The sequence below is a fragment of the Caenorhabditis remanei genome, chromosome I (assembly GCF_010183535.1).
Source record: "Caenorhabditis remanei strain PX506 chromosome I, whole genome shotgun sequence".
NCBI lineage: Eukaryota > Metazoa > Nematoda > Chromadorea > Rhabditida > Rhabditidae > Caenorhabditis > Caenorhabditis remanei.
The window spans coordinates 8519014-8531641 of record NC_071328.1 but is presented as its reverse complement, the minus strand read 5'-3'; the positions used below and the strand labels follow the sequence as shown (position 1 = coordinate 8531641).

At 38.4% G+C, this 12628-nt stretch overlaps 3 protein-coding genes across 3 annotated transcripts; 2 read left to right on the top strand and 1 right to left on the bottom strand.

The window, feature by feature from the left end:
* Window positions 1-5130: 5130 nt before the first annotated feature.
* On the bottom strand, window positions 5131-7021 carry GCK72_001739 (uncharacterized protein; the record flags this gene model as incomplete). Its single annotated transcript, XM_003114584.2, has 5 exons — window positions 5131-5263; window positions 5313-5828; window positions 5964-6058; window positions 6604-6884; window positions 6970-7021. The coding sequence occupies 5 exons, from the start codon at window positions 7019-7021 to the stop codon at window positions 5131-5133; spliced, it is 1077 nt and encodes a 358-aa protein (XP_003114632.2).
* Window positions 7022-7613: 592 nt separating this feature from the next.
* On the top strand, window positions 7614-9463 carry GCK72_001738 (uncharacterized protein; the record flags this gene model as incomplete). The annotated part of the gene is made up of 3 exons (XM_003114684.2): window positions 7614-7794; window positions 7840-7985; window positions 8237-9463. 3 exons carry the CDS (start codon window positions 7614-7616, stop codon window positions 9461-9463), a joined length of 1554 nt encoding a protein of 517 aa, XP_003114732.2.
* A 1161-nt stretch (window positions 9464-10624) lies between these two features.
* On the top strand, window positions 10625-12535 carry GCK72_001737 (uncharacterized protein; the record flags this gene model as incomplete). Its single annotated transcript, XM_003114918.2, has 5 exons — window positions 10625-10767; window positions 11361-11573; window positions 11651-11899; window positions 11954-12277; window positions 12376-12535. The coding sequence occupies 5 exons, from the start codon at window positions 10625-10627 to the stop codon at window positions 12533-12535; spliced, it is 1089 nt and encodes a 362-aa protein (XP_003114966.2).
* Window positions 12536-12628: the final 93 nt, after the last annotated feature.

Genomic DNA, 12628 nt, shown 5'->3' with positions numbered 1-12628 from the left:
TGCTTGCTCTTTCTCTCTGCATACAACCAACAACAAACATATTACTATCAAATACCGAGAGAGGTACACAAGAAGAAGAAGAAGAAGAACAGAAATAAAGTGGGCGGAGCGAAGAGAAAAGGGGGATGTCCCTACCCGCTTCCTCCCGTAGAAAAGAAGGGAAGAGACAAGTGAAATGAATAGAGATTATGGGATATTGAGAGATTCAGAGATCGGAGGTTTTTGGTAGAAGATGTCGAAGGGGGTGCTCCCTCTCCTGTTTGTTGTTTGTTACTGGAAAAGAAAAAGGAAAGAATTTGGGATAAAAGGAATGTAAAAGAATGTTTGACATCAATTGGTTTCTTTTCTTCTTTCGGGTCGACTCCTTTTTCAGACAAAGAAAAAGAAGAAGTATACTTTCTCTGTTTTTTGAGTTCTTTCTTTGAGTGGGATCTGGGTTCTGAGATGTTAGATGTTTTTGGATATAAAATGAAGAAACTTTGAGCTGAAAAAATATGTTTTTCTTTATCTTAAGGCGTGGTAAGCTGGAAACTCAAGGAGAACTTCAAACAAGCTCTTAAAATTTAAAAACAACTGTAGATTTGATTGGTCAAATAAATTATGTCAAACTACGGAGTGCCTAAACATTGGTTTAAAAATCATTTGAATATTTCTGCGGTCAAACCGCCTTTCTTTATTTTTATACACTGAGTATAATATCCAAAGTTCCGGTATAGATGTTCCATCTCAAGTAGGTATCGAGAAGTATAATATAAGTACCTATATTAACACTATGTAGTAACATTTGCACATCTCCTCAAATCTTCATCTGAATGAGGAGAGATAGAGGATTAATACCTCTCCTTCCTCTCCTGAATGAGCCATCTACTGCTAAGGGTTTTGTTGCAAAGTGTGTTACGTAATCTGTGGATAGTATTTGAGTGTAAGTGTCTTAATCCGGATATCAACCTGATTATGTAATGTAATAAAACAATAAAAGTATTGGATGAGAATTCGTAAAAGAAAAATATGCAGAAACTTTTGAGTAAATTGCCTGGAGCAAATAAGAAAATCTTCTGAATTTTACTAGTTTTTCACAACAGCAAAATTGGCAAAATAAGAAAGATTATGGAAAAGGATGTTGTAATTTCAGAAATGAACATATTTTTTCTTTGAATTTTCAAGACTGCACTTCCAATACTCTTGTAACTTTTGGAGTTCTATTTTTCGTAATTCGTTGACCTACTTATATGAATTTTAGGATTTGTGCTCATTAGTTATCAGGTTATCCTTTTTCCCGTTTCCCAAAAGGATTAAAATGTGAGATAAACAAAACTATATAGTGGGGAAAGAGGTAACTGGTTGGAACTTGCAATAGGAAAACAGATATCGAAGTTTCCATGAAATCTAGTTTAGTTATGAAAAGCGGAAAGATAAGAGACAGATTTCAAGATATCCGGAAAATAGAAGACTTTCTGACAAACACCTCCTGTCACTTGGTAGAACCTCCAGCTTCCGAATTGATTATACTTATACCCCCAGAAAATACTCTCTTTTGAAAATTGAAAAAAATCTTCTGATTTCAAATCGAATCTGTTCAAAGGATGACGATAACACAACTACTAATCCTCCACTACAAATCTTGAATTCTCTTTTCTTGTTTTGAGTTTTTACTCCTCATTCGAATAGCACAATTCGTGTTTTCATGTGAATTCGTGAATTGAAAGCAGGAAAAGAAAACTATAATCAATTAGACAGAGAACCTCATTTCTATATTTCATGAATATTTATGGTGTGAAAAGTGAAAAAACCTGAATCTAGGTAAAAATTCTTTTTTGAAGACCTACTTTTTATTCTCGAGAACCCATGTTTTTCTATGGACTCACAACTCGAATACTCCCGAAACAAAACAAAAAAACACCAGACCAACAAAAAAAGAGCAAAAAGTGAAAGGTGCATAACTAATAAGAGCCACTTTTTCTCACTCCTCCCGACATTTTTCTGCCTTTTTTGGTTATGTCATGCTTGACACATGGTCCCTTCTATTCTACCATTCCTCATATAGAAATAGTGTGGATGAATAAGAGACCCAGCATCCACGTAACACACAATTGAGCCATTTACGGCTCTTTGTCTTTGGGTCTCCTTTAATTTATTGGTCTCGAGAAAAAAAGACAATGACAGAATAGAGATGACAATTAATTGGAGGGGATTCTGAAGGGATTCCTTGAGAGAGATGGCAAGAAAACCTTTTGTTTTTTTATTGGGAGGATAATGGACTAATGATAATAGACATGGAAACTATGTAATTTGTTAGGTCAATTGGAAATTAACATGCAGGTAGAAGAGAACAATTGAAGGAATCGAAAATATTATTTCCGAAGTTTCGGCGCAAAGAGCTTCAGATTGAAAGTTTCGGAAGATGAAAGTGAGCAGAAAATTACCAGATTTTTAATACAAGAACCTCACCCATTTCCACAATATTTCTAAATCCTAACCCCCTGACAGAAGGTGTGTAAAAGGAAATGGACTAAAGTGAAAAAGAAAAAGGAAGAGCCGGGAAAAGGGAGATATTTGAAACCTATAATTATGTGCTGGCTTATATATAGATGTGTGTGTCCTCCGATATCATAGACACCGCTTCCGGTTTTCTCCTTTTTGAGCTTTTTCATACTATTCCGATTCCCGATTTTTTGGAAAAAAGTTGGTTTAGAAACTAGTTAGAAAGAGTTGAAAATAATATAAATTAGTAATCCGGAAACCGACGAGAGCTCACGGAGCACAAGGTGCCCCACCGGAGCAGTCAACAGCACTTCTTCTCTTCTAATCCCGACGGTCGAACAGATTAACACTTTGCACTCAGAGATAGTATGAAAAATGTGGATAGAGTTAGACACTGATGGCTTATTTTTTCGGAAGAGGCGAAAAACTGCTTGGGAAAAGAAACTATGGAAGGAGAGGAAAGAAGGAGTTACTATAAACAAAACAATTGTTGAAGAAAATGGAAAGAGAAGTGGATATTCTCAAATTGCAAAAACAGACGGATTTATGAATAAAAGGAAGAACTCACTCATTGTGATCAGTAAAAAGGGCTCTCAATATATCTGAAAATATGTGGAACAGTAGTCAGAATCCCATCGAAACATAGCTTCTCAAATAAAAAACTATAATTGTCGCTCACTAAATTTTCATTCGTACTAAATGCTTCAAATATACAATTGGAAAAAAGAACTAACTCAATTCATAAAGAAGAAGGGACACTCAATTTGATTGTCATTAAAAAAGAGAAGATCTGAAGCTCCCCAGAGCTCTCTAATTAATGAAAAAAGGCGAGTGACCCCGGATGTTGGAAGCCACTCTTTTTTTGCTCGTATATGGAATTCATTATAAGTACCCATATTGATGAAAAAGGGCAGAGACACAAGAAAAAGGAAAAGCTTCGAACAAGAAAATGGTCTTGCTAATCTGCAAAAATCTATTCTGGAAACTATTGAGTCTATTAAAAATTAGTTCTGAAACCATAAAGAAACGAGTAGTTTGAGATTTCCATTTCATAAGTTACAAAAAATATTCAGAAAAGAGAAAAGAGAATGGACTGCATGTAGGCGAAAAGGGGAGGAGGCACTCGACCGAGATTATGGAAAAAAGTTATGAAGGGAGTGACAGGGCGACGGAATAGTGGAATAGGGGATGACATGGTAATTTACTACCTTTCAGAGAAATTGGAAGAGGAGGTTGAATGATATGTGACATGTGAGGAAACGGATATATAGATGAATTCAATTTAATTCAATTTCACAAGTTTTTAGGTGAAATTCAGGGAAGAGTTCATTTTTGAACAACTGGTTTTTGGAAGGAATTTTAGATTTTGGAAACTCTGAACGCAGAATAGTGTGTAGCTAAGAAGCCTAAGCCACGAGTCAAGGAGACTTTCAGATCTCTTTTTCATCTAAAAGCATGGTTTCACAAAGTTTTCTCAACACTGTTTCCCATTAAAACCGTAAACAATTTGGATGGATTACTGTAACTAAATACGTCATCATCCTTCTTTTAGTTGAATACATTTACCGTCTGGTAGTTCTTTTTCTCCCTCATATCAATAAATCAGCACGTTTACTGATCTAGAAACAAAGATAAATGAGAAGGACACGGGCGGTCCGAGTCATAAACTTCCTACCCATGGGCAATAAATGAAGTGAATTTCACTGAAGAAGACCTTATCTGATTACGGTAGAGAAAGACAATTAACATGCATTTTATCTCCATTTTATCAGCGAATTGTCTCTGTTGATGTTCAGAATGATTAAGTGTTCCGTGCGGGGAAAAATCTACAAAAAAAGACAAGGCAATGACAGAAAAAAGAAGAGAGGAAAGTGAAAAATCAAGGGAATTGTAGGATTTTCTCATTGAATTTCATTTCTTAATTCTTTTTCAGCTAATTGTAAAATGAGGGGAATGGGATGAGTGCCAGCCAACAAGACAGCAGAAAAGAAAAACGCACCTCCTTCCACTTTCGATCAATTTCTCAAAAATTCACTCATTTTCTTCCAAATCAGCTCAAATTACAAGGAAGGAGTCGTCTGCCAAGTGGTCCATACTCTACTAAAAACAAACAAAAACCTCTCAAGAATGTCTCTTTTTGGGTCATATCATTCCAGTGTTACACAACAAGTGTCACTCTATTGTTATAGGAAGAAGAGGACAGGAGTATGGACAGGTCATGGTCCTGAACCTAGTTTGTTAGTGTATAATGTCCATTAGGCAAATAGAGAATGAGGTTCCCCATCTGATTCCAATCCGATTGGATTATGTAATCTTGTCATTGGTGGTGGATAAGGAACAGATGATAACAGAAAATAATCAGAAGGATGAGATTTATTTACAAAAAACAATCGGGGAAAGAAGTGCACGGAATTACATTTAACGCTGTACAGTGTCTTGAGCGGTAAAATTAATCATATGGGAAATAGAGGAGGAAACTACCGGTGAAAGTTAGAGATTAATCAGGTGAAAAGGGGTTCAGAGAGAGCAAATAAAGATTAAAACTATCAGAGATTTTTATGTGAGATTGGAATTTAGAAAAAGCTTTTCGATGCGAGTGAATGGAATGAGAAGATCTGGTGAAAGTGGTTGAAAGGTAAATATTGCAGCTTAGATAGCTGAAAATGTGGCGCTAATGGCCCAATGATCAGATGGGAAGCACAAACAGGAACGAATGCGCTGACGACCTTCCAGTGAAAACTGCACTTTATTGAGCGGTCCATGCCAGTAGAGACGATCGAATCTGGAAAACACCGGTAGACTATTATGCCGTGAATGTGAGAGCTTAATACCTCATTTTTGCATTATAGAATCCTTGCTTGTTATCATTTCTGTAAGTATCCCATGTGAATTTAGTTTTCGTATCACTTCCAGCTGAAACCCAGGCATCAAGAATACCATTAGGAATCCTCGAAACTTCCTCATCTCTCAAATTAAGATCACCACCAAAAAAAAGAAAGCATCCGGGATTTTGAGCTAGAATCTCTTCACATTTGTCCATGCAAAAACTGAATTGGGCACACCGTTGACCCCGATGTTCACGTGTAGACTCCAGATGAGTATTCAGAAGGAATACTTTTATGCCACCAATCGATCCTTCGACGATCTGAAGCGTACGGTACATTCCAGAGTTTTGAAAATGAATGACGTCATGTTTCTCCACTTCGAACATTTTTGAAACAAGAATTGCTGTATAGTATTGGCATCCTCTGTTTGAGTAGTAGATTTTATAAAGGGATTGAAGTTTGTCGATTGGTCCGAGGTCACGATCAACAACTTCTTGTAGAAATAGAATGTCCGGATTCACGCTGAATAAGATTTTTAGAAGAAATTTCGTACTATTTGAGACTGAAAAGTCTGTTTTTTTTAAAGTTGGAATAGTACAGTTTTTTGCTGCGCGGTCCTTATTTTGAGGTCTAGGTCTGAAAATGTGATTGTCATACCTTTTAACAATTTGAGCAACTGCTTTCATTCTTGTCGCCAAACTTCGTCCATCGAGTCCATCGATATTCCATGACATCACATTGATTTCAAGTCCCTAAAATACAACACATAAAGAATAAGAAAAACTTGTCAGCTCCCGTAAAAACTAGTTGAAAGCTATGATCAAATATGGTGGAGCACAAACTACTTCTGGTAATAAACAACTTGGAATTAAGATAACGAGGAAAATATGAATTTAAATGCTCGGATCGATCGATTGGTGGCCGTATCCATGAACGTTAAACCTCATACATAGAGTTGCTCATTAATTGATTAGTCATTGATTAGTCTTGACTCAAGCTACGGTATGCAAACATGTTTACCTGTGAGAACTTTAAAACAATAATGTTTTTGATGGGGAATTTGAAAGAATACTAATCAACTCACTCCGATAGTGTTAAGGGTAATACATAACAGAGTAAGACTAGTTGCAAATGAGATTTTCTTTAAAATTGTTTAAATTGCAAATATTACGGCTACATTTCTGATCCAAAACTATCGCTTTGCTAGTTATCACACTTGAAACTCTTTGTTTTACAACTAGGAAGAATCTCATTGAAAAAAGCCTTTAAATTCATTTTCTCTCCCTTATCGTCCTACCTTCAAATCCTCCGCAGTCATTTTTAGAGTTCCAGAAGGTTCTGAAGAAGTTGGACCCATAACAACTTCTGCTCTGGCCTCTTTGAAAGCATCGCTCCCGAAGAAAACGTCCAACGCTCTTTTTAGATCCCATCCCACGTCTTGAAGAATCGTTTGAGCCATAATTTCATCGGTAGCGGTGATTGTTGCGAACTCTTTCATCTTATCTTCGTCTGTTTGCACTTTTTCAACTTCGACAGGCTCCAAACCTTCACATTCTTCATCGGACGCTTCCCGGGACACTGCAAAAACGCGTCGTGAATTTTCGATCATCTTTTTTCTTTCCTCTGTTCAGTTTTTCATCTGTTTACTCATTATCGCACTCACTTTTCTGCTTTTTTGCTTTTACTTCGTATTCGTCATCACTGGAATCTGACATTTTTCTGAAAACTAAACAAGGTAAAGCCTGTTTCAGAAACGTTCACTTCAAAAATTCGGAGAGAAAACACAAAGGCGGAGTTTGAAAATAGGAGGAGTCCAGTTCGCAAACACCGCACGCCTGTCGCAAGTGCGGCGTGGTTCAAACGAACGTGGAATTATAATCTCGGATACCGATCGCTTTTCTACTGTTCTTATCGCTTTTTCCTGGATTTTTATTCGATAAATAAGTGCAATTTTAATTCGGCAGAGCTTCAGAATGTAAAATCAAGTTTCAAGAAGAAATAAGCTATATCCAATCTTGATTTTTAACAAAAACTTGGAATCGAATCTTAAAAATGACATGCTTTGATCTAAGACGATCTTGTTGCTTTAATCACTGAAGTTCCGGTTCTCGTGTTGAAATTTTTCATGCTAGTTACTCTAGGATGAATCTATTTTTGGTTTAGAATTCTTGTAAACTCACTGAATTTATGTTACCCCGTCCTTCAACGGTATTAATCTAAATGTCTTGCAGAATTTGGTGTTTGTCTCTGATTCGTTTAAGTCTTTGTTCCAAAAAGTTTCACTTGTACTCAATTCGATCATTACAGATGGTGCAATCAAACGGAGCCATCACCAGCACTATTCTGAAAGCTCGATTCGCCGATGACGTGCGCAAGTCATCGCTTCATCATGCCAACGATTTGACATTAATTGATTTGGTGCTCAATGTGCAACGTATTTTTGCTCTACCTTCAGACGCTAACTTCTTACTTAAATATAAGGATCAAGGTTAGTTTCTGTTTTATGACATAACTACGAATAAGTTAATTACAGACGGTGATTTGGTGTCATTAACCAGTGACCACGATCTTCTTTTGGCGTTAAACACTGTTGGAGCTACTCTCGATGTGACTGTTGTTGTCGACTCGAGAGCCCATGATTTAGTGCAAGACGTACAGAGACAAGTCGAGCAGATAAAGGTATTTTTGTTGAATACTTTTAATTTTTTTTTTTCTGCAAAACATTATCGGCCTACACAAAAGTAGCAATAAAAGCAGAAAATCTATTCTTGCTACTAGTAAAAAAAATTGTTTGCTTTTTTGCTACTTGGTGAATAGGTCCATTATATAACTCAAAAACTGAAAAAAAACTTTATCAAAGGTCTCCGATTGATTGGGAACTTTTTGAGATTTGAAAAATATTTCGTCAAGAATAAATTAAAATTTTTCAGCTCGACGTTGGGAAACTCCTTGGCGCATTGTCTTCTCTCGACAATCTGGCCTCTTTAGTTGATAATTCTTCATCATCAACGGCTCATATTTCTTCTATCGCTGCTCCACCACAACCAACTCACCATGACAACATCGTACTCCAGAAGAGCTACGAAGCTGCCCCACCATCTCCAGTTCCATCTGAGAAACCTGAGCTTCCAGCAACCATTCAGCCGTCCGTTCAAGAGCATTTCAATCATCGTCCAGCTCACGTTGAGGAGGAAATTCCACTGGAAAACAGCTTCCATGCGCCACCAGCTTCCACCGGAGCACCAGCATCTTTGGAATCGCTGAACTCGAGTTTCTGTCAACCCCCCGTTGAGAGCTTCGGAGCTATTCCTCCATCAAATGCCACAATCCCATCCTTCCCAACTTCCAATGCGGCCCTTCCACCAATTCAACATGAGCAACAATTCACACAAGCGCCACCCCAACCATTCCAGGCACCACCTCCCCAGTCTCACTCATCGATTTCGTCGACCCCAGTTCAACAGGGACCACCACAAGGTGGACCACAGTATGGAGCACCACCAACTCCTCAGAACTTCGGAGGGCCACCACCATCGGGACCACCATCTGAATACGGAGGATATGCTCAACCACCTCAACAACAAAATCCACCACAACAGTTTGGTGGGCCAGGCGGGCCACCACAGGGACAGTTTGGAGCCCCGCCACAGGGACCTCCGCAGTTTGGAGCCCCGCATCCACAAGGTCCACCACAGTTCGGTGCCCCATCTCCGCAAGGACCACAATTCGGAGCCCCATCGCCTCAAGGACCACCACAGTTTGGAGGGCCAAATGGACCATCACCACCACAAGGACAGTTTGTGAGCCCACCCCAACAAGGATTCGCTCCACCACCGCCAGTCTCCCAAGCTCCAGGAAACTTTGCTCCGCCACCACCATCAGGAACCCCTGGAGCTTTTGCACCACCACCGTCAGGCTTTGGAGGACCGCAAGGACCACCACAAGGCGGACCTGTGGGATACGGACCACCAGGAGGTCCAGGAGCTTTTGCCCCACCACCATCATCGTTTGGTGGGCCTGGAGGACCACCACAAGGCCCCCCTCAAGGAGGACCACCGACTGGATTCCCACCAGCTGGGGCTGGAGCCCCAGGAGGGAATCCATTCGCGCGGGGGCCAGGGGGACCAGGTTATCGTCAATCTCCGTATCATCAATAGAAGAAAAAATGAATAATCGATATATTTAATATTTTAATTTATTGATTTTAATTTGTTTTTCGTTCCCGTTTCATCCCTTTCCTGCTCTTCTAGTGTACAAGGCCTTCCAAATTCTTCTGAAATCTACTCGCGCTAAAAACCCCTTTTCTTTGTGATATACGTGCAATGAAGCGCACTTTTCCTTGTCTCTTGTCCAGTCACCCCACCAATTGTTTTTTCATCCCAATTTCCCAAACTTTCCCCGATTTTCTCTTCTCTCGTTTGTCTGTCTCTAGAGGTTTAATATTTATGATATGAATTTACTGCAGTGTAAAATGATTTACCGAAGTTTTGTAGTGAAAACATGGGTTTTGAACGGAATGCAGAGGGTTGAGTCTTAAATGTTATGCTTTAAAAATTTTTTAAAAATGGGGGGGGGGGGGGTGTTGAGAAAGGATTTCTAGATAGAGATAGACAGAGAAAAAAACCTGCAAATCTGGAATTCCGCATCGAAATATTACCTTGTCAAATTTCTAAGAATTTCCCGGGTGTCATTCTTTGAAAAGAAATCGTTTCAACATGAAAAACAAACTAATGCATTAGGGCTTGCCAGAAAACACTTTTTTCGGTAAATGAATCGAGGGAAAAACGTTTTTTTCCGGAGGTGAATAGCCCCATAAAAATCGAAACTAGATGGTTACCTGCTTGATGACCTGGAGGAGAGGTACTGTAGTTCACCTGGGAAAAATCATTCTGCGTCTCTTATGTCTGCTTTATTTCTCGAGGTATATACAGATGACCCACACACAAATGTTTGCCTTACACTGGCCTGACACTCTTTTCATATTCGTTCTCTTTCAGTTTCCATTTTATTTCTCACTTTTCGTGTTGCAGTTCTTCTTATTTCATAATGTTTTCAATAGATGAGCAATCTGTCTTATCATCTCCTTTTTATCATGAGCAGCAAACGTGTCATTTTGCTTGTTCTTCAACTAAAAAAAACTCAATCAGTCGTCTTGTTCGAATATCGTCTTATTTCAGAATCTCCGTTTGTTAGAAATATTAAAACGAACGTATCTTCAATTTTCTCAGCCACCCGCTCTTCGTTGTGGTCAAATAGTACCTGTCGACTGTCTGTCTCTGCCGAATACCCCGTCCTCCCTGCCACATTTTTCCCGTGAGATGTCTAGCCGTGCGGACGAACTTATCGATCAATTTCTATTATTTCTTCGCCAGTCCAATACGACGTTCAAACCGTTCCCATTATTATCACTTCCGCCGGAAATTATCAATCGATCTCTGCAGCAATTCAATTGTGTTGATCTGTGAGTTTCTCAATGGATTTGCAGGATTTAAGAGGACTTTCGGTGGGTTCTCAACCGAAATATTCTCAAAATTTACAAACGTGATATGAAGATTTCGATTTTTCCCATTTTAACCGAGAGTAGCCTTCCTAAACTCAAATGTCCTTTTTTGAACAGCCATCTAAATCAAATTCGGCGAATTTTACCCCGTATTGGAGAACCAACTGCTTGCGTCGTTTGGTTGATTGATGAGACATAAATAATAATATTTCTCAGTATTACAGTATTATCCGTCATCGTGCCTCACGGCCTCCAGCAGAGGCCCTCTCAAAGTACTGTGCGCAGTGCATTGAAAGGGCCTCCCATGGAGGCCGTGGTGCCTAGATCTTGGGCTCATGTTACGTTCCTCTCGTCCGTATTTATTTAGCACTCTCATGCGGTAATCGCTACAGCATTACTGTAGCTAATCGTTTTCTCTAATTGCTTTGTTACAAATTTTACTGTAGTTTCTGAGTTTGCGTTTAATTTAATCACAATTGGCCAAGACCGCATTTTTCAAAAAAAAATCCGAGTCAAGCCTAAAATTAAAATCTTATTTACTTCCTTTTTTCCAGAATCGACTTTGCCCTTTGCTCAAAAAGATGCAAGAAAACAGTTCGAAAGATGAATCATGGGGTAAAATCAATCGAATTGTCAATTATAGAATCGAATAGTAGTATTATATTGAAATCTCAAAATGGAATTCTTGGATTTGTGGATTTCGAATCATCAATTCCAGATGGGATAATTCGATCAAGATACATCAATTCGAAGGAAGTTTTTGTTTGGTGAGTCTTTTCTTTCAGGTTTTTTTCTGCAGAAATCTATTTTTATCAGGTAGAATTCACGAATTATAATATTTCAGCAAAACCGATCTATTCTATTATTGCCGAGACTTGAAATGGATTCCAATTAAATTGATGTATAGATTTTTGTCGGAAATCTTCGCAGCGCCCATTCATGTCTTGTTCAATCCAATACAATATTCCAATTTTCAATGGTTCTTCAATGAAATTCGAGGAGAACAATTTGAATCGTTGATCATTTCTGGACCAAACCCAATTCCACCCCCTATTTTGACATGTCTGATGAATGACGTGAAAGCGAATGGGAGGTAAATTTCTGATTTAAATTTTAGAAATTTTCTCATTTTATGAATAATTTCCAGCTTTGTTCTAAATGTTCGACACAACGGAGTGTTCTATCCACCTGAATTGCCGAGTTTCTTTGATGTGGACTATCTGGAGATGTTGGATACAGCTGAATGGATGACAAAAGACATATTTCTGAGTTTATATTGCCGCAGAATGCGAATCTCCTTTTGTCATTTGAAAAATCGAGATTTCGAGCAATTCGTGACTCAGTGGTATTTTTCAAATAATACTCGATTGCAATATGTGGAAGTTTGGTTCAAAGTAACACCTGGACTTATGAATTTCAAACATTTTCAACTTCATCGATGGGATCCATACAGAAGAGCACAGTTTTATAAGTGAGTTATATACCAGCTCCCCACTGGAAGTTTTTGGTTGCAAGAGTTGATGATAACACTCGAGTAATGGTTCAGTTATATAACATTTCTTTTTTCAGCTCAACACCTCACCTTGTTCTCAACTGTTCAACAGGATTCGATATCATCCGAAAAGACGGAACTGTCGCCACAATTCTCATTTTCTCGGGATCATTTCATTTCATCGTCTGGAAAGATCGATTCCCGCCGTATGGAGGATCAATTCTGAATCTTGTTTGATGTCTGTACTATTCATTTTTCTGTATATTTCTATTCATTTACTAACATATTTTTGTAATTATTTTATTAACTTTTTGCTTACTATGATAAATA